The sequence below is a fragment of the Lepus europaeus genome, chromosome 12, assembly GCF_033115175.1.
Source record: "Lepus europaeus isolate LE1 chromosome 12, mLepTim1.pri, whole genome shotgun sequence".
Taxonomy (NCBI): Eukaryota; Metazoa; Chordata; class Mammalia; order Lagomorpha; family Leporidae; genus Lepus; species Lepus europaeus.
This window is the reverse complement of record NC_084838.1, coordinates 97,274,768-97,297,959: the sequence shown is the minus strand read 5'-3', so window position 1 is coordinate 97,297,959 and position 23,192 is coordinate 97,274,768. Positions and strand designations below refer to the sequence as shown.

Sequence of the window (23,192 nt, the reverse complement as noted above, 5' to 3'; positions counted from 1 at the left end):
TGCCCCAGGCGGGAGTGAACATTTGAGAATGCTGCTGTTTCTTGGAGCACAAAGCTCTTGTTTCCTCTCACATACAAAACTGATTCTGAACTAATCAAAAGAAGCTGTTTAAAAATATCTCAGTCTTCTAGCTTTTCCTAAAATATGTTACATCGGTCGTTTTAATTTAAAAATGGTCAAGCAATCTTGTTCCTTATCAATTTATAGAATTTCCAGAAAAAGTTCAATTGCACATGATACTTCTGGTATCCTTAACTGCAACAGGATTTTAAATGTTTTTTTTTCTCCTACCACCTGCTTTCCTTTCTTATATTTCAATTATAACTTGTACAAGGGGTCTTCAAAAAGTTCATGGATAACATATATTAGGAAAAAACAATGCATGGATTTCAAGATGCATTTGCTACAAAAGTTACCTTTTAATTCCATCTTTCCACAAACTTTTTGGAGTGCACTTGCATTCCTACTGTACCTAAAATCTCAGGTGCTGTGGCTAGACTTACCTTCTGCTTCCCTCACAGCTCCTACGCCCATACCTGGTGACTCGGACCAACAGCAAGTCAAACCACGCCTATACATACTTAGGAATGCAGCAATTCTGTTGGTGGCCAGCAACAAAAGGTGACTGGCCTCCTGACCCAGACAGCTAGTTGACTGTTCCCTTGTCACCATGAAGCATCACGGCTGGAGAGTGGCTCCAGATAAGAACTGTACACCTCCGGCCCTCCTTGCTCATCATGGATCCTGTGGGTCGTCCCCACCAGTGGAAAGTGAGTGAAAAGCCATGTGCACTACATGTGAGTTGAGGAGTTTAGGAACTGGCTGCACGGTCCCTCACTCTTTTTTCTTTCTGGCCACCGTTTGGCTGGATGACACCAGAATAACCTGAAAGTCTCAAGGTGGTAGAACCATGAGGAGAAGCAGGTTTGGTGCTGGCTCCCAAGGTGGGCATTTGGCACTGTAATGAACTAGCTTCATGGAATATCTGCATCCCGAATTGGAGTGCTTGGGTTTGAGTTCCAGCTCTGCGCCCGATTCCAGTTTCCTGCTAATAGACATCCTGGGAGGCAGCACATGATGACTCAAGTGCTTGGGGCCCTGCAAGTACTCATGGGAGAGCCACACTGAGTTTCTGACTCCTGGACCAGCCCTGCCTGTCCTGGGCATTTGGGGAGTGAACCAGGGGATGCGAGAGCTTTCTGTGTCACTCTCTACTTTTCTCTTTCTCTTCTTTCAAATAAAGAAAATAAACAAATGACATGTGTTAAGAGTACTCTTTCCTATAATTTCTCTGCTTCAAATATAAGAAGATAAATTTAAAGATAATAAATTAAGGGGCTGGTGCTGTGGTATAGTGGGTAAAGCTGCCACCTGCAGTGCCAGCATCCCATATAGGTGCCATTCGAGTCCCGGCTGCTCCACTTCCGATCCTGCTCTCTGCTATGGCCTGGGGAAGCAGTAGAAGATGGCCCAAGTCCTTGGGCCCCTTGCACCCTTGTAGGAGACCCAGAAGAAGCTCCTGGATCCTGGCTTCGGATCTGCACAGCTCCAGCCGTTGCAGCCAATTGGGGAGTGAACCATCGAATGGAAGATGTCTCTCTCTGCCCTTCCTTCTCTCTCTGTGTAACTCTGACTTTCAAATAAGTAAATAAATCTTTAAAAAAAAGATTAAAATTACACTTTTTTTTTGACAGGCAGAGTGGACAGTGAGAGAGAGACAGACAGAAAGGTCTTCCTTTTGCCGTTCACCCCCTAATGGCCACTGAGGCCGGCGTGCTGTGGCCGGCGCATCATGCTGATCCGAAGCCAGGAGCCAGGTGCTTCTCCTGGTCTCCCATGTGGTGCAGGGCCCAAGCTTGGGCCATCCTCCACTGCACTCCCAGGCCACAACAGAGAGCTGGACAGGAAAAGGAGCAACCCGGACAGAATCGGCGCCCCAACCTGGACTAGAATCCGGGGTGCCAGCGCCGCAGATAAAGGATTAGCCTATTGAGCCATGGTGCCGGCCTAAAATTACACTTTTTAAAAGATAATAAATTAAAAGGATTAGCATGTACTTAAAGATAACACATGACCATGTGAGTGAGGGTTTCACAGGCACTGTATACAGCTAGTTAAACCACTGCTTGGGATGCCTGTGTCCCATATTGGAACACCAGTTCCAGTACCAGCTACTCTGCACTTCTGTTACAGCTTCCTGCTAATGCACCTGGGAGGCATGGAGTGATGGTTCAAGTGCTTGGGTTCCTGCCACCCAAGTTCCCGGCTCTTCAGCCTGGCCCAGCCCTGGTAGGTATGGTATTTGGGATGTGAATTAATAGGTATAAAAGTCTGTCTCTTCCCCTCTCTTGGTCACTCTGCTTTTCAAATAATTGTTTAAAAAGAAAAAAATCTCCTATGAAGATGTTATTTAAATACAATCTTTATCATTATTCAAAGTTTTTAAAATGTTATTTATTGAAAGGCAGAGACACAAACAGACAGACAGATATCTTTGCTGGTTCTGTCCCCAAATGCCCACAACAGCCAGAGCTGGGCCAGGCAAAAGCCAGGAGCCAGGAATTCAATCTGGGTGTCCCACATGGGTGGCAGAGACTCTTACTAGTTGAGCCACTCTCTGCTGCCTACCAAGGTGTACATCATCAGGAAGCTGTAATCAGGGAGCGGTGGCAGGTCTCAAACCCAGGCACTCTGGATATCAGGCAGGGTGTTGCAGAGAGAGTCCTAACCACTACATCAAGCATTCGCTCCAGTTGTCAGAAGTCTCAATGCTAGCACAAAACATTACAAACTTTGTTATACATTACACAGCATCACGTATCCCAAACAACTTTAAATGCACGTAAGAGAAATTGTGTGGGAAGAAAACTCACCCTTCCTGTCTAAGAGCAACATTGTATGCCAAATCAGTGGAAAAATCACAACCATGAAGAGCCACTGGTTACTGCTGTCCCATTTCTCTTCTCTTAAAGGAATGGTCTCCATCAGCTTCCTGCCTCCCCTGCGTGGACTCCCTCTGTCACCCCAGGAAAACCGACTTCCTTCCCCACAACTCCACCAAAACCACTGCAGCAGAAATTCTCAGGACGCATTTTCAAGGGAGATCCTAAGGCTCTTTTCTCTCATAATACGGCATCTGACCCCTGTAGCTTCCCCACTGGCTGCTTCTGCTAGTACCACGCCTGTCTGCCACATCTTGGTTGAATATTTTCTTCTGTTTTTTTGTAGCTCTTCCCTCTTGTACCGTGACCTTGGCAGTGACTTTTCCCCTAGGCCACGCCTCTTCTTTTCCCACTACACTGTTCTCCTTAAAAAATGTGTCCATTCGGGCCTGGCGCTATGGCACAGTGGGCTAAGCCTCCGCCTGCAGTGCTGGCATCCCAGTTCTAGTGCGGGCACTGCAGTGCAGGCACCAGTTCTAGTCTCGGCTGCTCCTTTTCTGATCCAGCTCTCTGCTGTAGCCTGGGAAAGCAGTAGAAGATGGTCCAAGTCCTTGGGCCCCTGCATTCACATGGGAGACCCGGAAGAAGCTCCTGGCTTCGGATTGGCTCAGCTCCAGCTATTGCGGCCATCTGGGGAGTGAACCAGCAGATGAAAGACCTTTCTCTCTCTCTCTCTCTCTCTCTCTCTCTCTCTCTCTCTGTAACTCTACTTCTCTAATAAATTTTAAAAAGAAAGAGAGAAAGTTCCCAAACCCACCCCCAAATTGTCTATCCTGACTCACTGTGCAATCCCAAGCATGCGTCTCAAGATGTTCATAGAAATGTCGCGTATTTCATGTTCCCCGTATCAGTCAGGGGTAGGCTAGGTTACGCTGTGATCACAAGCAGCCCCCAGACCTCAGTTTATGAAAACAAAGGCCTTCAGAAGACAACCGTGGCTCTGCTCTCTCGTCTTTTCTCCAGATCACAGGCTGACAGAAGAATGGGGACATCACTGATTGTACACGAGAGGAAGGGTAGTGCGGCTAAGTCCAGGCTGCCTCTTACTGCTTCTCTTCCAAGGGACCACAATACTCTCTGCAAGGCGACAAGTAAAATTCTGCCCCAAGCAAGAGAAGCAAATACGTGCAACTGTACGGTCTACTGGGTCCTCTTAAACAAAAACTCTACACAGGAAGTGCAAAACCATCCTCCCAAAGCTAACTTGAATATCCAGTTTTCATAATTCTTCATGGGTAGTATCTCTAACCTATTTTCCCAGGAGGGAAATCTTGCTGTTATTATTTCTACTTTTTCCTAATCGCGAAAGTACACTTGGAAGAAAACTTGGAAGATACACATACATGCACACCTCACATACAAGTAAACAAAAGTCACCAGCAGTGGCTGGCATTGTGGCCCAGCAGGTAAGGGCCCTGCCTGTGGCCCCGGCACCCCACATAGGCACTGCTCCGAGTCCTGGCTGCTCCACTTTGGATTCAGCTCCCTTTTAGTGGCCTGGGAAAAGCAGCAAAGATGGCCCAAGTGTGTAGGCCCCTGCCATCCACCTGAGAGACCCTGAAGAAGCTCCAGGCTCCTGAATTTGGCCTGGCCCAGCACTGGCCATTGCAGCCACCTGAGGACTGAACCAATAGATGAAAGCTCTCAATCTCTCTCTTTCTCTCTCTCTCTCTTTCTCTCTCTCTCTTGCTCTTGCTCTCTCTCTCTCTCTGCCTCTCCTCTATCTGTATAACTGTGACTTTCAAGTAAAAAAAAATAAATCTTAAAAAAAATAAATGAAACAATTTAAAAATAATCTACCAACAAGAGGACTTATCTCAGGTCAAATGTCAATCTTGGATACATTCATCTGTGGGAGAAAAAAAATTTCTGAAAAAAAATTCCCAGCCACCCCAGGAAATAAGTAAGGGGCCTATGATGTTAAGGAGTGTTTGGAAAGCATGATCAGAATGCACACATCTGAACAATTTATTCCTTATCATTTCATGTGAGTAGTGCCATTAAATTTATTCTAATAAAGTTGTCTTTCTTTTTTTTTAAATCTTTTATTTAATGAATATAAATTTCCAAAGTATAGCTTATGGGTTACAATGGCTTCCCCCCCTCCCATAACTTCCCTCCCGCCCGCAACCCTCCCCCCTCCCGCTCCCTTTTCCCTTCCATTCGTGTAAAGATTCATTTTCAATTCTCTTTGTATACAGAAGATCAGTTTAGTATATATTAGGTAAAGATTTCAACATTTTGCCCATATAGCAACATCAAGTGAAAAAACTACCATTGGATTACTAATTATAGCATTAAATAGCAATGTACAGCACATTAAAGACAGAGATCCTACATAATTTTTTTTTCAAACTAATTAATTTTCTATGCCATTTCCATTTTAACACCAGGTTTTTTTTTTTTTTTCATTTCCAATTCTCTTTATATACAGAAGATCACTTCAGTATATAATTAGCAAAGACCTCATCAGTCTGCGCCCACACAGAAATGCAAAGTATAAAAATACTGTTTCAGTACCAGTCCTAGCATCACTTGGCTTTAGACGACACATTAGGGACAGATCCCGCATGGGGTGTAAGTACACAGTGACTCCTGTTGCTGACTTAACAATTTGACACTCCTGTTCATGGCGTCAGTAATCTCCCTAGACTCTAGTCATGAGTTGCCAGGGCTATGGAAGCCTTTAGAGTTTGCTGACTTTGATCTTATTCCGATAGGGTCATACTCAAAGTGGAGGTTCTCTCCCCCCTTCGGAGAAGGGTACCTCCTTCTTTGACGGCCCCGCTCTTTCCACTGGGATCTCACTCACAGAGATCATTCATTTAGGTCTTTTTTTTTTTTCCATGATATCTTGGCTTTCCATGCCTGCTATAGTCTCATGGGCTCTTCAGCCAGATCTGAATGCCTTGAGGGCTGATTCTGAGGCCAGAGTGTTGTTTAGGGCATCTGCCATCCTATGAGTCTGTTGTGTATCCCACTTCCCATGTTGGATCTTTCTCTCCCTTTTTGATTCTATCAGTTAGTATTAGCAGATACTTGTCTTGTTTGTGTGATCTCTTTGACTCTTAGACCTATCAGAGCTATCAATTGTGAGCTGAAATTGATCACTTGGACTAGTGCGATGGCATTGTTACATGCCATCTTGATGGAATTGTGTTGGAATCCCCTGGCACATTTCTAACTCCACCCTTTGCGGCCAGACCGATTGAGCATGTTCCAAATTGTTCATCTCCTCCCTCTCTTTTTCCACTCTTAGATTTAACCGGGATCACTTTTCAGTTAAAATTTAAACACCTAAGAATAATTGTGTGTTAATTACTGAGTTCAACCAATAGTACTAGAACAACAACAACAACAACAAATACTAAAAAGGATAAAGTATTACATTGTACATCTAAAGTCAGGATAGGAGCTGATCAGTTCATTGTTGCTTATAGTGTCCATTTCACTTAGCAGGTTTCCCCTTTGGCGCTCAGTTGTCATCGATCAGGGAAAACAAATGATATTTTTCTCTTTGGGACTGGCTTAATTCACTCAGCATGATGTTTTCCAGATTGCTCCATCTTGTTGCAAATGACTGGGTTTCGTTGTTTCTTACTGCTGTATAGTATTCTATGGAGTACATGTCCCATAATTTCTTTATCCAGTCTACTGTTGATGGGCATTTGGGTTGGTTCCAGGTCTTAGCTATTGTGAATTGAGCTGCAATAAACATTAATGTGCAGATGGCTTTTTTATTTGCCAAATTAATTTCCTCTGGGTAAATTCCAAGGAGTGGGATGGCTGGGTTGTATGGTAGGGTTATGTTCAGGTTTCTGAGGAATCTCCAGACAGACTTCCATAGTGGCTTAACCAGTTTGCATTCCCACCAACAGTGGGTTAGTGTCCCTTTTTCCCCACATCCTCTCCAGCATCTGTTGTTGGTAGATTTCTGGATGTGAGCCATTCTCACCGGGGTGAGATGGAACCTCATTGTGGTTTTAATTTGCATTTCTCTGATTGCTAGTGATCTTGAACATTTTTTCATGTGTCTGTTGGCCATTTGGATTTCCTCTTTCGAAAAATGTCTATTGAGGTCCTTGGCCCATCTCTTAAGTGGGTTGTTTGTTTTGTTGTTGTGGATTTTCTTGATTTCTTTGTAGATTCTGGTTATCAATCCTTTATCTGTAGTATAGTTTGCGAATATTTTTTCCCATTCTGTTGGTTGCCTCTTCACTTTCCTGACTGTTTCTTTTGAAGTGCAGAAACTTCTCAATTTGATGCAATCCCAAATGTTAATTTTGGTTTTGACTGCCTGTGCTGTTGGAGTATTTTCCAGGAAGTCTTTGCCTGTGCCTATATCTTGCAGGGTTTCTCCAATGCTCTCTAATAATTTGATGGTTTCAGTTCGTAAATTTAAGTCTTTAATCCATGTTGAGTGAATTTTTGTGTAAGGTGATAGGTATGGGTCTTGCTTCAAGCTTCTGCATGTGGAAATCCAATTTTCCCAGCACCATTTATTGAATAGACTGTCCTTATTCCAGGGATTAGATTTGGATCTTTGGTCAAATATAAGTTGGCTGTAGATGTTTGGATTGATTTCTGGTGTTTCTATTCTGTTCCATTGGTCTATCCATCTGTTTCTGTACCAGTACCATGCTGTTTTGATAACAACTGCCCTGTAGTATGTCCTAAAATCAGGTATTGTGATTCCTCCGGCTTTGTTTTTGTTGTACAGGATTGCTTTGGCTATTCGAGGTCTTCTGTGTCTCCATATGAATTTCAGCATCATTTTTTCTATATCTGAGAAGAAGGTCTTCGGGATCTTGATGGGTATTGCATTGAATGTATAAATTGCTTTTGGGAGAATAGACATTTTGATGATATTGATTCTTCCAAGCCATGAGCATGGAAGATTTCTCCATTTTTTGGTATCCTCTTCTATTTGTTTCTGTAAGGTTTTGTAGTTTTCATCGTAGAGATCTTTAACGTCTTTGGTTAAGTTTATTCCAAGGTATTTGATTGTTTTTGTGGCTATTGTGAATGGGATTGATTTTAGAAGTTCTTCCTCAGCCGTGGCATTGCCTGTGTATACAAAGGCTGTTGATTTTTGTGCATTGATTTTATATCCTGCTACTTTGCCAAACTCTTCTATGAGTTCCAGTAGTCTCTTAGTAGAGTTCTTTGGGTCCCCTAAATAAAGAATCATATCATCTGCAAAGAGGGATAGTTTGAGTTCGTCCTTCCCAATTTGTATCCCTTTAATTTCTTTTTCTTGCCTAATAGCTCTGGCCAAAACTTCCAGAACTATATTGAATAGCAGTGGTGAGAGAGGGCATCCCTGTCTGGTACCAGATTTCAGTGGAAATGCTTCCAACTTTTCCCCATTCAATAGGATGTTGGCCGTGGGTTTTTCATATATTGCTTTGATTGTATTAAGGAATGTTCCTTCCATACCCAGTTTGCTTAGAGTTTTCATCATGAAAGGGTGTTGTATTTTATCAAATGCTTTCTCTGCGTCTATTGAGAGGATCATATGGTTTTTCTTCTGCAGTCTGTTAATGTAGTGTATTACGTTGATTGTTTTGCGAATGTTGAACCATCCCTGCATACCGGGGATGAATCCCACTTGGTCTGGGTGGATGATCTTTCTGATGTGTTGTTGCATTCTATTGGCCAGAATTTTATTGAGGATTTTTGCATCTATGTTCATCAGGGATATTGGTCTGTAATTCTCTTTCACTGTTGCATCTCTTTCTGGCTTAGGAATTAAGGTGATGGTGGCTTCATAGAAAGAATTTGGGAGGATTCCCTCTTTTTCGATTGCTCTGAATAGTTTGAGAAGAATTGGAGTTAGTTCTTCTCTAAATATCTGGTAGAACTCAGCAGTGAATCCATCTGGCCCTGGGCTTTTCTTTGTTGGGAGGGCCTTTATTACTGTTTCAATTTCTGTGTCAGTTATTGGTCTGTTTAGGTTTTCTATGTCTTCCTGGCTCAATTTAGGGAGGTTGTATGTGTCCAAGAATCTGTCCATTTCTGATAGATTTCCCTGTTTGCTGGCATACAAGTCCTTGTAGTAATTTCTGATGATTCTTTTTATTTCTGTGGCGTCTGTTGTTACGTTTCCCATTTCATCTCTGATCCTATTGATTTGGGTCTTTTCTCTTCTTTTTTTAGTTAGTTGGGTCAATGGGGTGTCAATTTTGTTTATTTTTTCAAAAAACCAGCTCCTCGTTTGGCTGATTTTTTGTAATGTTTTTTTGGATTCAATCCTGTTGATTTCTTCTCTGATTTTAATTATTTCTCTTCTCCTACTGGGTTTGGGTTTGGCTTGCTGCAGATTTTCTAGATCCTTGAGATGACTTGAAAGCTCATCTATTTGGTGCCTTTCCAATTTCTTGATGTAGGCTCCTATTGATATAAACTTTCCTCTTAACACTGCTTTTGTTGTATCCCATAGGTTTTGGTATGTTGTGGTGTTATCCTCATTTACTTCCAGAAAATTTTTGATTTCTCTTTTAATTTCTTCTATGACCCATTGTTCATTCAGGAGCATGTTGTTCAATCTCCATGTGTTTGCACGTGCTCTAGGGATTCCTGAGTTGCCAATTTCCAATTTCATTCCTTTGTGGTCTGAGAAGCTGCATGGTATGATTCTAATTCTTTTGAATTTGCTGAGACTTGCTTTATGGCCTAGTATGTGGTCAATCCTAGAGAGGGTTCCATGTACTGCTGAGAAGAATGTAAAGTCCTTAGATGTAGGATGAAATGTTCTGTAGATATCTGTTAGATCCATTTGGGCTATAGTGTCATTTAAATCTACTGTCTCCTTGTTGATCTTCTGTCCTGTTGATCTGTCTATCTCTGAGAGTGGAGTATTGAAGTCCCCCAGTACTATTGTATTGGGGTCTAAGTCTCCCTTTAAGTCCCTTAACAAGTCTTTTAAATAAGCTGGTGCCCTGTAATTAGGTGCATATACGTTGATAATCGTTATATCTTCCTGTTGAATGGTTCCCTTAATCATTATATAGTGCCCCTCTTTGTCTCTCCTAACAGTTTTTGTGGTAAAGTTTATGTTGTCTGATATTAAGATGGCTACGCCCGCTCTCTTTTCATTTCTGTTGGCGTGGTATATCTTTTTCCAGCCTTTCACTCTCAGCTTGTATGGATCATTGTTGGATAGATGGGTTTCTTGTAAGCAGCAAAAGGATGGGTTTTGTTCCTTAACCCAATCAGCCAATCGGTGTCTTTTAACTGGACAGTTCAAGCCATTAACATTCAATGTGACTATTGAGAAGGAGTAACTTTGCCCTGCCATTTGCCAAAGATATTTTCTAATATCTGGTTTGAGATTCCTGTGATCTTTTGCTGTGAGTTTTCCTTCCTTTACCTTCTTTCATATTGGTGACCGTTTTTCTGTGTTTCTGTATGTAACACATCTTTAAGCATCTTTTGCAGGGCTGGACGAGTGGCGACAAATTCTTTCAATTTCTGTTTGCTGTGAAAGGTCTTAATTTCACCTTCATTCACAAATGAGAGCTTTGCAGGATATAATATTCTGGGCTGGCAGTTTTTCTCTCTTAGTACCTGGGCTATATCTCGCCATTCTCTCCTGGCTTGTAGGGTTTCTGATGAGAAATCAGCTGTAAGTCTAATTGGAGATCCTCTGAGAGTAATCTGGCGTTTCTCTCTTGCACATTTTAGGATCTTTTCTTTGTGTTTCACTGTGGTGAGTTTGATTACGACGTGTCGTGGTGAGGATCTCTTTTGATCATGTTTATTAGGGGTTCTCTGAGCTTCCTGTACTAGGATGTCTCTGTCCTTCTCCAAACTTGGGAAATTTTCTGCTAGTATCTCACTAAAAAGGCCTTCTAATCCTTTCTCCCTTTCCATGCCTTCAGGAACTCCTAGAACCCGAATGTTGGGTTTTTTAATAGTATCCTGTAGATTCCTGACAGTGTTTTTTAAATTTCTGATTTCTTCTTCTTTTCTTTGATTTGACTGTTTCCTTTCCTGTTCTCTGTCTTCTAATTCCGATATTCTCTCTTCTGCTTCACCCATTCTGTTTTTAAGGCTCTCTAATGTGTTTGCCATTTGATCTATTGAGTTCTTCATTTCATTGTGTTTTTTTGTCATTATCGCAAATTCCTGTTCCACTAGTTGTTTCATTTCATTTTGATTCCTCCTTAATATTTCATTTTCACGGGAGAGATTTTCTATCTTGTCCATTAAGGATTTCTGTAGTTCAAGAATTTGTTTTTGAGAACTTCTTATTGTTCTTATGAATTTCTTGAAATCTGCTTCTTGCATTTGCTCTATCTCTTCATCTTCATAATCTTGCATTGGCGTGTCTTGTTCACTTGGGGGCGTCATAGTGCCTTCATTGTTCTTGGTACCTCCGCTTCTATGTTTCTTGCTTGGCATGTTAGAGATAATTTGTGGTGTTTTTGTTTTTTTCTCTCGTTATACTATGCCTCTAAGTGAGCTGTCTGCTTTGTTGGAGCCTTAGGGGCTGTGTTGGGTGTGGCCAGAGAGCTATGCTTATTTCTTTAGGTTTAAGGCTGTGTAAAGAGCGACTCTCCCAGATTACTTGCTCCTTGCTGGCTCTCTCTCTCTCTCTCTCTCTCTTTTTTTTTTTTTGACTCAGTTGGGAGTGGAGTTGAGGGTAGTTGAAATCTGGCCTCTGTGAGTATTCGTTTGATCTACCACTGGGACCATACACAGAGTTTATGCAGCCCTCAATGTGTTCTCCAGTTTCGCTAAAGATACTGTGTTTGGCTGAGCTTTACATATGTAAAATCGCGGTGCTCTTTGTTTTGCTTGGTGAGTGAAGGGAGAGGCCTCTGTTCCCCCTCCCCCCAATGTCTCGGACTTCTCAGGTCTTTGTCTTACCCTACTGGGTTCCCGCGCTGGCGAGATTCTGTGGCTCTGGGTGTGGCCAGAGAGCTATGCTTATTTCTTGAGGTTTAAGGCTGTGTAAAGAGCGACTCTCCCAGATTACTTTCTCCTTGCTGGCTCTCTCTCTCTCTCTCTCTCTCTTTTTTTTTTGACTCAGTTGGGAGTGGAGTTGAGGGTAGTTGAAATCTGGCCTCTGTGAGTATTCGTTTGATCTACCCCTGGGACCATACACAGAGTTTATGCAGCCCTCAATGTGTTCTCCAGTTTCGCTAAAGATACTGAGTTTGGCTGAGCTTTACATATGTAAAATCGCGGTGCTCTTTGTTTTGCTTGGTGAGTGAAGGGAGAGGCCTCTGTTCTCCCTCCCCCCAATGTCTCGGACTTCTCAGGTCTTTGTCTTACCCTCCTGGGTTCCCGCGCTGGCGAGATTCTGTGGCTCCTCTCCCGCCGCTGCCGCTCGGCTCGTCTCGGTTGGTTTTCCACGCGGTGGGTTCCCTGTAAGTCCTCTGTGTCTCATCCACAAGACCCGGAAGCGTTTCCTCTGCAGTTTTTTTTTCTTGAGTCTTTTCCTGAGGCTACAGTAATTCCACTTTTATGAAAGTTTATTTTCCCAAACTAAGGCACACGTCCTCACTATCCGCCATCTTGGCTCCGCCCCCATAAAGTTGTCTTTCTAAAATCACTTTGGAATGTAAGACCCCCGAAAGGTATCTCACACTTCTACCGACCCCAGAAACACGAATTCCAGTCCAATCGCTGCAAGTGCATGAGGAAGTTTATTACATCTGCGCAGATGGGCCGTCTCTGTGCAAGAAGAGAGGCCCCGATCATCAACTGCACAGAGTATTTAAGGCTTAAAACCACAACATTAGCATATCTCCACACATTACAAAAGATCACAAGATAAACCACAGCATGACGAATTATCATGAGATAAAGGGTTTTTCCAGGGTAAGGGGACAAAAAACCTTGAGCAAGCACAAACACGGGGTCATCATGACCAAAAACTTAACATAGCTCCTAATGTTGGACCTCTCAGTTGTAGAGATGCCCACTTGCTCGAGAGGACGCCCAAAAATCCAGACTCCAGACCAGTTGATGCAAAAAGCATGAGGTATTTATTGTACGTTTGCACAAATGGGCCCCCACCTAAGGCGGTGAGGAGCCCTGAGCGGCAGTTTTACACAGGTTATATAGTCAACAAATTAGCATATGGGATTGGCCGGTTCGGAGGGACAATTAGCATACCGGAGAATGCTGAGGAGAGTGCTGAGGGAACCAGCTGAGGAGAATGCTGAGGAGAGTGCTGAGGGAACCAGCTGAAGAGAATGCTGAGGAGAGTGCTGAGGGAACCAGCTGAGGAGAATGCTGAGGAGAGTACTGAGACTCTCCGAAGGGGAGTGGCAGCTCTGCTCTGGGCATGCCTAGAGGTTCTCTAAAGGGGATAGACTTTTCCTTCCCAGAGAACGTGCCCGCTGGACCCTGGGGAACATCTAACCTCTTAAGAAGCCCCTGATATCTGCCCAGGCCTAGTTTCTTGTCCCTCTCCCCCATAAGGGTCCTTCACTAAAATAATTGTCACATGCTCAATTATCTCATAAAGGCATACATCACATGCTACAAGTCCAGCTAAAGTTCAACTAGCTCATGAAAGCATTTTGCAAGCCCAGCTATTTTATACAAAAGCAGAACAATATGCAGTTAGCTCAAGCAGCTCCGTTTTAACCCCTTCCTGCCTTATTTTCTCATTCCCCCCTTTTCTTTTTTGTCAAATTTTAATCTTAAAATTTTAGGAATTACCTTTTAAATTTTGTAAAGGCCTGAAATAAAGAAAGGGAGCAGGGTGTTCAAAATATCAGTTGCATACCCCGAGGAGCAGGCCCTATCTTACTAAGGGTCCTGCAATGGCTAAGATTCTTTTGGAAAGAAATTAAAAATCCCATAATGATAGCAATTAGAATTAAGAGGTAATTAAGTATACGCTTCCGCCCGGTCCTTTGTTTCGTAGGGGAGTCTGATCATGAAACAGGCCGGAGATGTCCCAGGTGTCTTTTTACAACCAATTAACAGACATCGGGGTGCAAGGAGGGCCACCAAGGGGCCACGCGGGTAACGGACCACACAACCTCAGCGGTACCAGATCTTGCCTCCCACGTGATCTTCATTGGGATATGTGGGCTGCCCATCACCGGGATAAGACAAAATAAAAGTATTGCAAGCACATCTCTGTGTCTTACAGCCAATCTTATGAGCACAGAAGCAAGTCTGCAGGGTAGGGGAAGTATGCCCCGCAGAATAAAAAGTTACAAAAAGGCATTAGAATTTAAAAACAGAAAATACAACAGAGACAAAAACAGAAAACACATCCCTGAAGAAGTCATACAAATTTGGGTTGATACCTGGTGCCTGTTCAGCTGAATTGACCCAAATACTTTTCGTGACTTTCACACACCCTCTTCGACTTACTTTAAACATTTTACCATTTCCATTTCAGTCTAGAGTAAACTAGCCATCCGGATAAAGTCATTCTTACAAACCATGTCCTTTCCTTATATAAAAAGCTCTTTTTTCTTTAGCCCTTCTTACCAACAACACTCTTTTCTTTTATGTCCTTCATTTTTAAACTTTGGCACTGCTGGGTCAGGACCAAGGTATGGGTGATAAACACTTCTACTTTTTTTTTTTATTAAACTTTTATTTAATGAATATAAATTTCCAAAGTATAGCTTGTGGGTTACAATGGCTTCCCCCCTCCCATAACTTCCCTCCCGCCCGCAACCCTCCCCCCTCCCGCTCCCTTTCCCCTTCCATTCATGTAAAGATTCATTTTCAATTCTCTTTGTATACAGAAGATCAATTTAGTATATATTAGGTAAAGGTTTCAACATTTTGCCCATATAGCAACATCGAGTGAAAAAACTACCATTGGATTACTAATTATAGCATTAAATAGCAATGTACAGCACATTAAAGACAGAGATCCTATATAATTTTTTTTTTCAAAATAATTAATTTTCTATGCCATTTCCATTTTAACACCAGGTTGTTTTTTTTTTTCATTTCCAATTCTCTTTATATACAGAAGATCACTTCAGTATATAATTAGCAAAGACCTCATCAGTCTGCGCCCACACAGAAATGCAAAGTATAAAAATACTGTTTCAGTACCAGTCATAGCATCACTTGGCTTTAGACGACACATTAGGGACAGATCCCGCATGGGGTGTAAGTACACAGTGACTCCTGTTGCTGACTTAACAATTTGACACTCCTGTTCATGGCGTCAGTAATCTCCCTAGGCTCTAGTCATGAGTTGCCAGGGCTATGGAAGCCTTTAGAGTTTGCTGACTTTGGTCTTATTCCGATAGGGTCATAGTCAAAGTGGAGGTTCTCTCCTCCCTTCGGAGAAGGGTATCTCCTTCTTTGATGGCCCCGTTCTTTCCACTGGGATCTCACTCACAGAGATCATTCATTTAGGTCTTTTTTTTTTTTTTCCCATGATATCTTGGCTTTCCATGCCTGCTAGACTCTCATGGGCTCTTCAGCCAGATCTGAATGCCTTGAGGGCTGATTCTGAGGCCGGAGTGTTGTTTAGGACATCTGCCATCCTATGAGTCTGCTGTGTATCCCACTTCCCATGTTGGATCTTTCTCTCCCTTGTTGATTCTATCAGTTAGTATTAGCAGATACTTGTCTTGTTTGTGTGATCTCTTTGACTCTTAGACCTATCAGAGCTATCAATTGTGAGCTGAAATTGATCACTTGGACTAGTGCGATGGCATTGGTACATGCCATCTTGATGGAATTGTGTTGGAATCCCCTGCACATTTCTAACTCCACCATTTGCGGCCAGTCCGATTGAGCATGTTCCAAATTGTTCATCTCCTCCCTCTCTTTTTCCACTCTTAGATTTAACCGGGATCACTTTTCAGTTAAAATTTAAACACCTGAGAATAATTGTGTGTTAATTACTGAGTTCAACCAATAGTACTAGAACAACAACAACAACAACAAATACTAAAAAGGATAAAGTATTACATTGTACATCTAAAGTCAGGACAGGAGCTGATCAGTTCATTGTTGCTTATAGTGTCCATTTCACTTAACAGGTTTCCTCTTTGGTGCTCAGTTGTCATCGATCAGGGAAAACAAATGATATTTTTCTCTTTGGGACTGGCTTAATTCACTCAGCATGATGTTTTCCAGATTGCTCCATCTTGTTGCAAATGACTGGGTTTCGTTGTTTCTTACTGCTGTATAGTATTCTATGGAGTACATGTCCCATAATTTCTTTATCCAGTCTACTGTTGATGGGCATTTGGGTTGGTTCCAGGTCTTAGCTATTGTGAATTGAGCTGCAATAAACATTAATGTGCAGATGGCTTTTTTATTTGTCAAATTAAATTCCTTTGGGTAAATTCCAAGGAGTGGGATGGCTGGGTTGTATGGTAGGGTTATGTTCAGGTTTCTGAGGAATCTCCAGACAGACTTCCATAGTGGCTTAACCAGTTTGCATTCCCACCAACAGTGGGTTAGTGTCCCTTTTTCCCCACATCCTCTCCAGCATCTGTTGTTGGTAGATTTCTGAATGTGAGCTATTCTCACCGGGGTGAGATGGAACCTCATTGTGGTTTTGATTTGCATTTCTCTGATTGCTAGTGATCTTGAACATTTTTTCATGTGTCTGTTGGCCATTTGGGTTTCCTCTTTCGAAAAATGTCTATTGAGGTCCTTGGCCCATTTCTTAAGTGGGTTGTTTGTTTTGTTGTTGTGGATTTTCTTGATTTCTTTGTAGATTCTGGTTATCAATCCTTTATCTGTAGTATAGTTTGCGAATATTTTTTCCCATTCTGTTGGTTGCCTCTTCACTTTCCTGACTGTTTCTTTTGAAGTACAGAAACTTCTCAATTTGATGCAATCCCAAATGTTAATTTTGGCTTTGACTGCCTGTGCTGCTGGGGTCTTTTCCAAGAAGTCTTTGCCTGTGCCTATATCTTGCAGGGTTTCTCCAATGCTCTCTAATAATTTGATGGTTTCGGGTCGTAGATTTAAGTCTTTAATCCATGTTGAGTGAATTTTTGTGCAAGGTGATAGGTATGGGTCTTGCTTCAAGCTTCTGCATGTGGAAATCCAATTTTCCCAGCACCATTTATTGAATAGACTGTCCTTATTCCAGGGATTAGATTTGGATCTTTGGTCAAATATAAGTTGGCTGTAGGTGTTTGGATTGATTTCTGGTGTTTCTATTCTGTTCCATTGGTCTATCCATCTGTTTCTGTACCAGTACCATGCTGTTTTGATAACAACTGCCCTGTAGTATGTCCTAAAGTCAGGTATTGTGATTCCTCCGGCTTTGTTTTTGTTGTACAGGATTGCTTTGGCTATTCGAGGTCTTTTGTGTCTCCATATGAATTTCAGCATCATTTTTTCTATATCTGAGAAGAAGGTCTTCGGGATCTTGATGGGTATTGCATTGAATGTATAAATTGCTTTTGGGAGGATAGACATTTTGATGATATTGATTCTTCCAATCCATGAGCATGGAAGATTTCTCCATTTTTTGGTATCCTCTTCTATTTCTTTCTTTAAGGTTTTGTAGTTTTCATCGTAGAGATCTTTAACGTCTTTGGTTAAGTTTATTCCAAGGTATTTGATTGTTTTTGAAGCTATTGTGAATGGGATTGATTTTAGAAGTTCTTCCTCAGCCATGGCATTGCCTGTGTATACAAAGGCTATTGATTTTTGTGCATTGATTTTATATCCTGCTACTTTGCCAAACTCTTCGATGAGTTCCAGCAGTCTCTTAGTAGAGTTCTTTGGGTCCCCTAAATAAAGAATCATATCATCTGCAAAGAGGGATAGTTTGAGTTCGTCCTTCCCAAATTCCTTCTATGAAGCCACCATCACCTTAATTCCTAAGCCAGAAAGAGACGCAACATTGAAAGAGAATTACAGACCAATATCCCTGATGAACATAGATGCAAAAATCCTCAATAAAATTCTGGCCAATAGAATGCAACAACACATCAGAAAGATCATCCACCCAGACCAAGTGGGATTCATCCCCGGTATGCAGGGATGGTTCAACATTCGCAAAACAATCAACGTAATACACTACATTAACAGACTGCAGAAGAAAAACCATATGATTCTCTCAATAGACGCAGAGAAAGCATTTGATAAAATACAACACCCTTTCATGATGAAAACTCTAAGCAAACAGGGTATGGAAGGAACATTCCTTAATACAATCAAAGCAATATATGAAAAACCCACGGCCAACATCCTATTGAATGGGGAAAAGTTGGAAGCATTTCCACTGAGATCTGGTACCAGACAGGGATGCCCTCTCTCACCACTGCTATTCAATATAGTTCTGGAAGTTTTGGCCAGAGCTATTAGACACTTCTACTTTTAATGAACTAAAGAAGCCTATTCATTATGCAGGGTCAGCAATACTTCTTCTTTAGCAATGACAGTATCACACAGATCTATTTGGTAACTTCCAGAAAAATCTTTTAACCAGAATTATGTATAAAGCAGAGCCTCTTCCACTTCTTGCTGGATGGAAAAGGTGACGTTCTGCAGCACCCTGGACGTCTTGCTCAATTCCAGTCCAGGCTGCGGCGTCTTCAGGATATACAGCAAATAGTCCTAAGCCAGCATGTGTACATAGGCAAACTCGCAGTCACTCATCTTCTGCTGCTCGGAGAGCAGAGCCAGGAACTGCTTCTAAGCAGAGCCTGGCAGGATAGAGAAGTTGCAAAAGAGTAGCAGCATATAAAGGACATGTAGCATTATAAAAATGTGCAGCAGCAATTTGACCCAGTCTCTAGTGCCAGTCTCCACCATTAATCATACATTTTACCTAACTATATCCCCAGTACCTTGGCTACCGCTACCACCATCTGACTTACCCTATAACTTTCTATTTTCAACACCTGTGCCACCATCTGACTTACCCTGGAGACGAAAGCCGGCCCGGTGTCTGACCCCAGTACCTTTGGTAGTCCAAATCAGGGAAACATTGGCGCAATTCTTCTTCCTGGTTGATGAAGCCTCTGTCCATTTTAAGTTCCCCGTGGGTAGTGGCGAGAGCGTACCTGCTGTTCTTGTGCATTGCCACCTGCTCCTTTTTCTTAGCTGCACGGAGTGCATGGTCCATAGTGATCAGCCCTGCCTGCCGAGCAGAGTCCTCGGGGGGTTGAAGGTGGAAACCCAGACGTGTCCCAATGAGGGAGGGGCCGAGGGGCCGCTGTCGCCCAGTCTCACCACTCCGCTGCTGTCATCTTTTCTCTTGTCGTCTTGCAGGGGTCGTTTCGGTCAGTTCAGTCTCGTGTGGCAGTCGTACACCACTTGACTCTCGTTGTTAGTCGGACCTTAGGCAGACTTGTCCTTTTGGGCACTTCTCTGTGCTTTTGCCAGTCTCCGGGGGTCCCTGCTTACCCTGATTCTCCCTTACTCTGCTTCCTGTTAACTGTGGTGGCCAGGATCCTAGTTAGTTCCTCTTTCTTAGCCCATCTTAAACTTCCCCCTTTTTTTTTTAACTAAATAACTTTAACCCCTTCAGCTAAACTCCTCAGGGGAGTCTGGCAGTAGAGACTGAGTCTTTTACAAAGTTCCATTTAAGTGTAGTAAAATTAATGTTAGTAAAACAGGCCCTGCAAGTCCAGTCAGGGCTTGTGATCCCAGTTATATGGAGGAGGAGGACGGCCAGCTAGAACGGGCCGGGGGTCCTTCCTCCTCTATTTTATCGAATTCTTCCTCCTCCGTTCCTCTTCTGGTCTCCTAAAAGGGCACCGCGGGCCTTTTTGGGAAGTGGGGGATATAAGGTGCCCTCCTAAGGAGGCGGGGGGGGGGGGGGGAATAAGGTGGTGGAATATCTTCCTGCTCGCCTGGAGGAGCTAAGGGTTTTTCAGGTTTGAGGGTGTCCAATTCCTGTAGGGTATTTGCCCTGGTCTGCAATTTCCGATACTAGGGGTGTTGCAGGTAGGATCGGAGGGGGTTTGGGGCTCGACGCCACCCCCAGGGCAACTGCTGACAACTCAGAACTGGGCTTCATCCTCAGGGCGGTGGTGGGTATAGTAGGATCGAGCTCTGCCACCGCCCTGTTGGAAAGGAGGAAAGGTTTTACCCAGTCTGGGTTTTTTTTTTCTTTTGCCAGGTCCTCCCACACAAAGATGTAGGGCACTTGATTCGGGCGCCCTTCTTTACCTCCCCTGAAGACCTGGCTCTTCACCTGTAAGATAATTTGAGAGTTAAAAGTCCCATCCCGTGGCCACCCGATGGTTAAGGCTGGCCACTCGGACGTACAGAAACTTGTCCAGTTCTTCTTCTGCAGTCTTATAGACAAGTTTTGGGCCCGCTCCCGGACCTCTCTCCAATGACCTAGAGTAAGACTCAAAGGTGTAGTTAATTCCTGTCCCATGTTGGAGGGGAAAGGCAAATAAGGAAGATATATTAGAACACAGAAAACAACCACAAGACTCACAAATCATAAGACTCACAAAGACACTGCGCGCAAAACCAAGACAAAACCGAAACCACAACTTCCGACGGGAGTGGCTGCTGCCACCAGCCCTTCTCCCGGGGAAGAAGACCGAGACAAAACTTGAAGGACCCTTATGGGGGAGAGGGACAAGAAACTAGGCCTGGGCAGATATCGGGGGGCTTCTTAAGAGGTTAGATGTTCCCCAGGGTCCAGCGGGCACGTTCTCTGAGAAGGAAAAGTCTATCCCCTTTAGAGAACCTCTAGGCATGCCCAGAGCAGAGCTGCCACTCCCCCTTCGAAGAGTCTCAGTACTCTCCTCAGCATTCTCCTCAGCTGGTTCCCTCAGCACTCTCCTCAGCATTCTCTTCAGCTGGTTCCCTCAGCACTCTCCTCAGCATTCTCCGGTATGCTAATTGTCCCTCCGAACCGGCCAATCCCATATGCTAATTTGTTGACTATATAACCTGTGTGAAACTGCCGCTCAGGGCTCCTCACCGCCTTAGGTGGGGGCCCGTTTGCGCAAACGTACAATAAATACCTCATGCTTTTTGCATCAACTGGTCTGGAGTCTGGATTTTTGGGCGTCCTCTCGAGCAAGTGGGCATCTCTACAACTGAGAGGTCCAACAAACTGAAACCAAAACTTCCGACGGGAGTGGCTGCTGCCGCCAGCCCTTCTCCCGGGGAAGAAGACCGAGACAAAACTGAAACCACAACTTCCAATGGGAGTGGCTGCTGCCACCAGCCCTTCTCCCGGGGAAGAAAACCTTTCCCTAACCAGAACTTCCGATGGGAGCGGAGCGGCTGCCACCCGCCAGGCTCCCCAGGGAAGCTTTTCCCCACCAAGTGGTGAGAGCAATGGGAGCGGAGCGGCTGCCACCCGCTAGGCTCCCCCAGAATACCACCACTGGAGCGTCCTCCAGGGCCTGAGCCAGGGGTCTTGACACGTCTGTCTTGCCTACTACTGGCTCTTTTCAGATACAGGTCCCGTACAGGCACAATTCAAAAAGGGCGCCTACAGAAAATTTTTAAACCTCCGGTACGTCAAGCGCCCCGGGAAAACAGCTAAAACATAAACCTCCGGTACGTCAAGCGCCCCGGGAAAAAATAAAATAACAAAAAAATAACAAAACACACAAAAACACTTAAAACAGCAAAAACTTACCTCCGATTGGAAAATGGAGCGTGGGTCTGGGGTCTCTAATCCCGGACGAGCCCCCAAGAATGTAAGACCCCCGAAAGGTATCTCACACTTCTACCGACCCCAGAAACACGAATTCCAGTCCAATCGCTGCAAGTGCATGAGGAAGTTTATTACATCTGCGCAGATGGGCCGTCTCTGTGCAAGAAGAGAGGCCCCGATCATCAACTGCACAGAGTATTTAAGGCTTAAAACCACAACATTAGCATATCTCCACACATTACAAAAGATCACAAGATAAACCACAGCATGACGAATTATCATGAGATAAAGGGTTTTTCCAGGGTAAGGGGACAAAAAACCTTGAGCAAGCACAAACACGGGGTCATCATGACCAAAAACTTAACATAGCTCCTAAAATAATTGTCACATGCTCAATTATCTCATAAAGGCATACATCACATGCTACAAGTCCAGCTAAAGTTCAACTAGCTCATGAAAGCATTTTGCAAGCCCAGCTATTTTATACAAAAGCAGAACAATATGCAGTTAGCTCAAGCAGCTCCGTTTTAACCCCTTCCTGCCTTATTTTCTCAGGAACTCCTCTTTGCAACTGCCTTTGGTTATTTGATGAAGTACCTTAAAAAAAGCTCCAGTACCTTACTGTTCTAATTTATTTATTTTTTATTTATTTGAAAGACAGAGCTACAGAAAGAGGTAGAGAGAGAGAGAGAGAGAGAGAGAGAGAGAGAGAGATCTTCCATCCACTGGTTCTAGGCCCCAAATGGCTGTAATGGCAGGAACTAGACTGATCCGAAGCCAGGAGCCAGGAGCTTCCTCTGGGTCTCCCATGTGGGTGCAGGGGCCCAAGTATTTGGGCCACCCTCTGCTGCTTTCCCAGGCACATTGGCAGGGGGCTGGATCGGAAGTGGGGCAGCTGGGACTGGAACTGGCGCCCATATGTAATGCCTGCACTGTAGGCTGGGGCATTAGCAAGCTGAGCCACAGCACCAGCCCCTACTCTTACAATTTAACTCAAAATAATATTACATTAACTTAATAGGCTACTTGAATGCTAACGACTGGCTTTTTCCAGAAACGTGACAATATATTGTTCATGGGTATATGTGCATGCACACACATGCAATGAAAGCACAATTCTGTGATTCAGCTCACTCCTAAGGAATCAAAAAGAAGAGAATGGGTGACCAAGTTGAAGACACAACACTCAGCATGGAGGGGTAGGAGGCAGGGGAAGGCTCCCTCCTTTTCCAGTGCATAACTTTGGGTTGATCTCCTTGCATGCAAGGCCCATGATTGTGCTTGTCTTCGTATTTCTAGGGCCATGCAGAGCACTCAGAATAAAATAACCCTCATTAGCTGGAGTGAGCAGATAAACCAATGAATGCACAAGTGAACTATCAAACAACCAGGCCAGGGTTTACAAGCCTAACTTATCCTGAGGTGCGAAAAAGAGGGTGGGGTTGATTATAGTGTGTATTTCTTTATCTATTTCTGGTGTAGTTATTAATATATATATATATATATATATATATATATATATATATAGTAGGGTTATAGTATTACAGGTAAATAGAATTATAGTATCACTGGTATCTATAATAGAAGAACAAGGAAATTTCTCCTTTGAACAATAAGACGGATCATAGTCATGAGGCTTTCTGAGGTTCCTGAGCTGAGTGAGCCTAACATGATAGATTAGTCCCAAATCTAACCCC

General features: G+C 43.4%; 1 protein-coding gene across 1 annotated transcript in view; it reads left to right on the top strand.

The window, feature by feature from the left end:
* Positions 1-670: 670 nt before the first annotated feature.
* Positions 671-23,192, top strand: part of LOC133771078 (spermatogenesis-associated protein 31E1-like) — a 32,582-nt gene continuing 10,060 nt past the window's right edge. The window contains exon 1 of the mRNA XM_062206802.1: positions 671-770. Within this exon, the coding sequence (XP_062062786.1) occupies positions 671-770 (100 nt within the window). The remainder of the gene's footprint in view (positions 771-23,192) is intronic.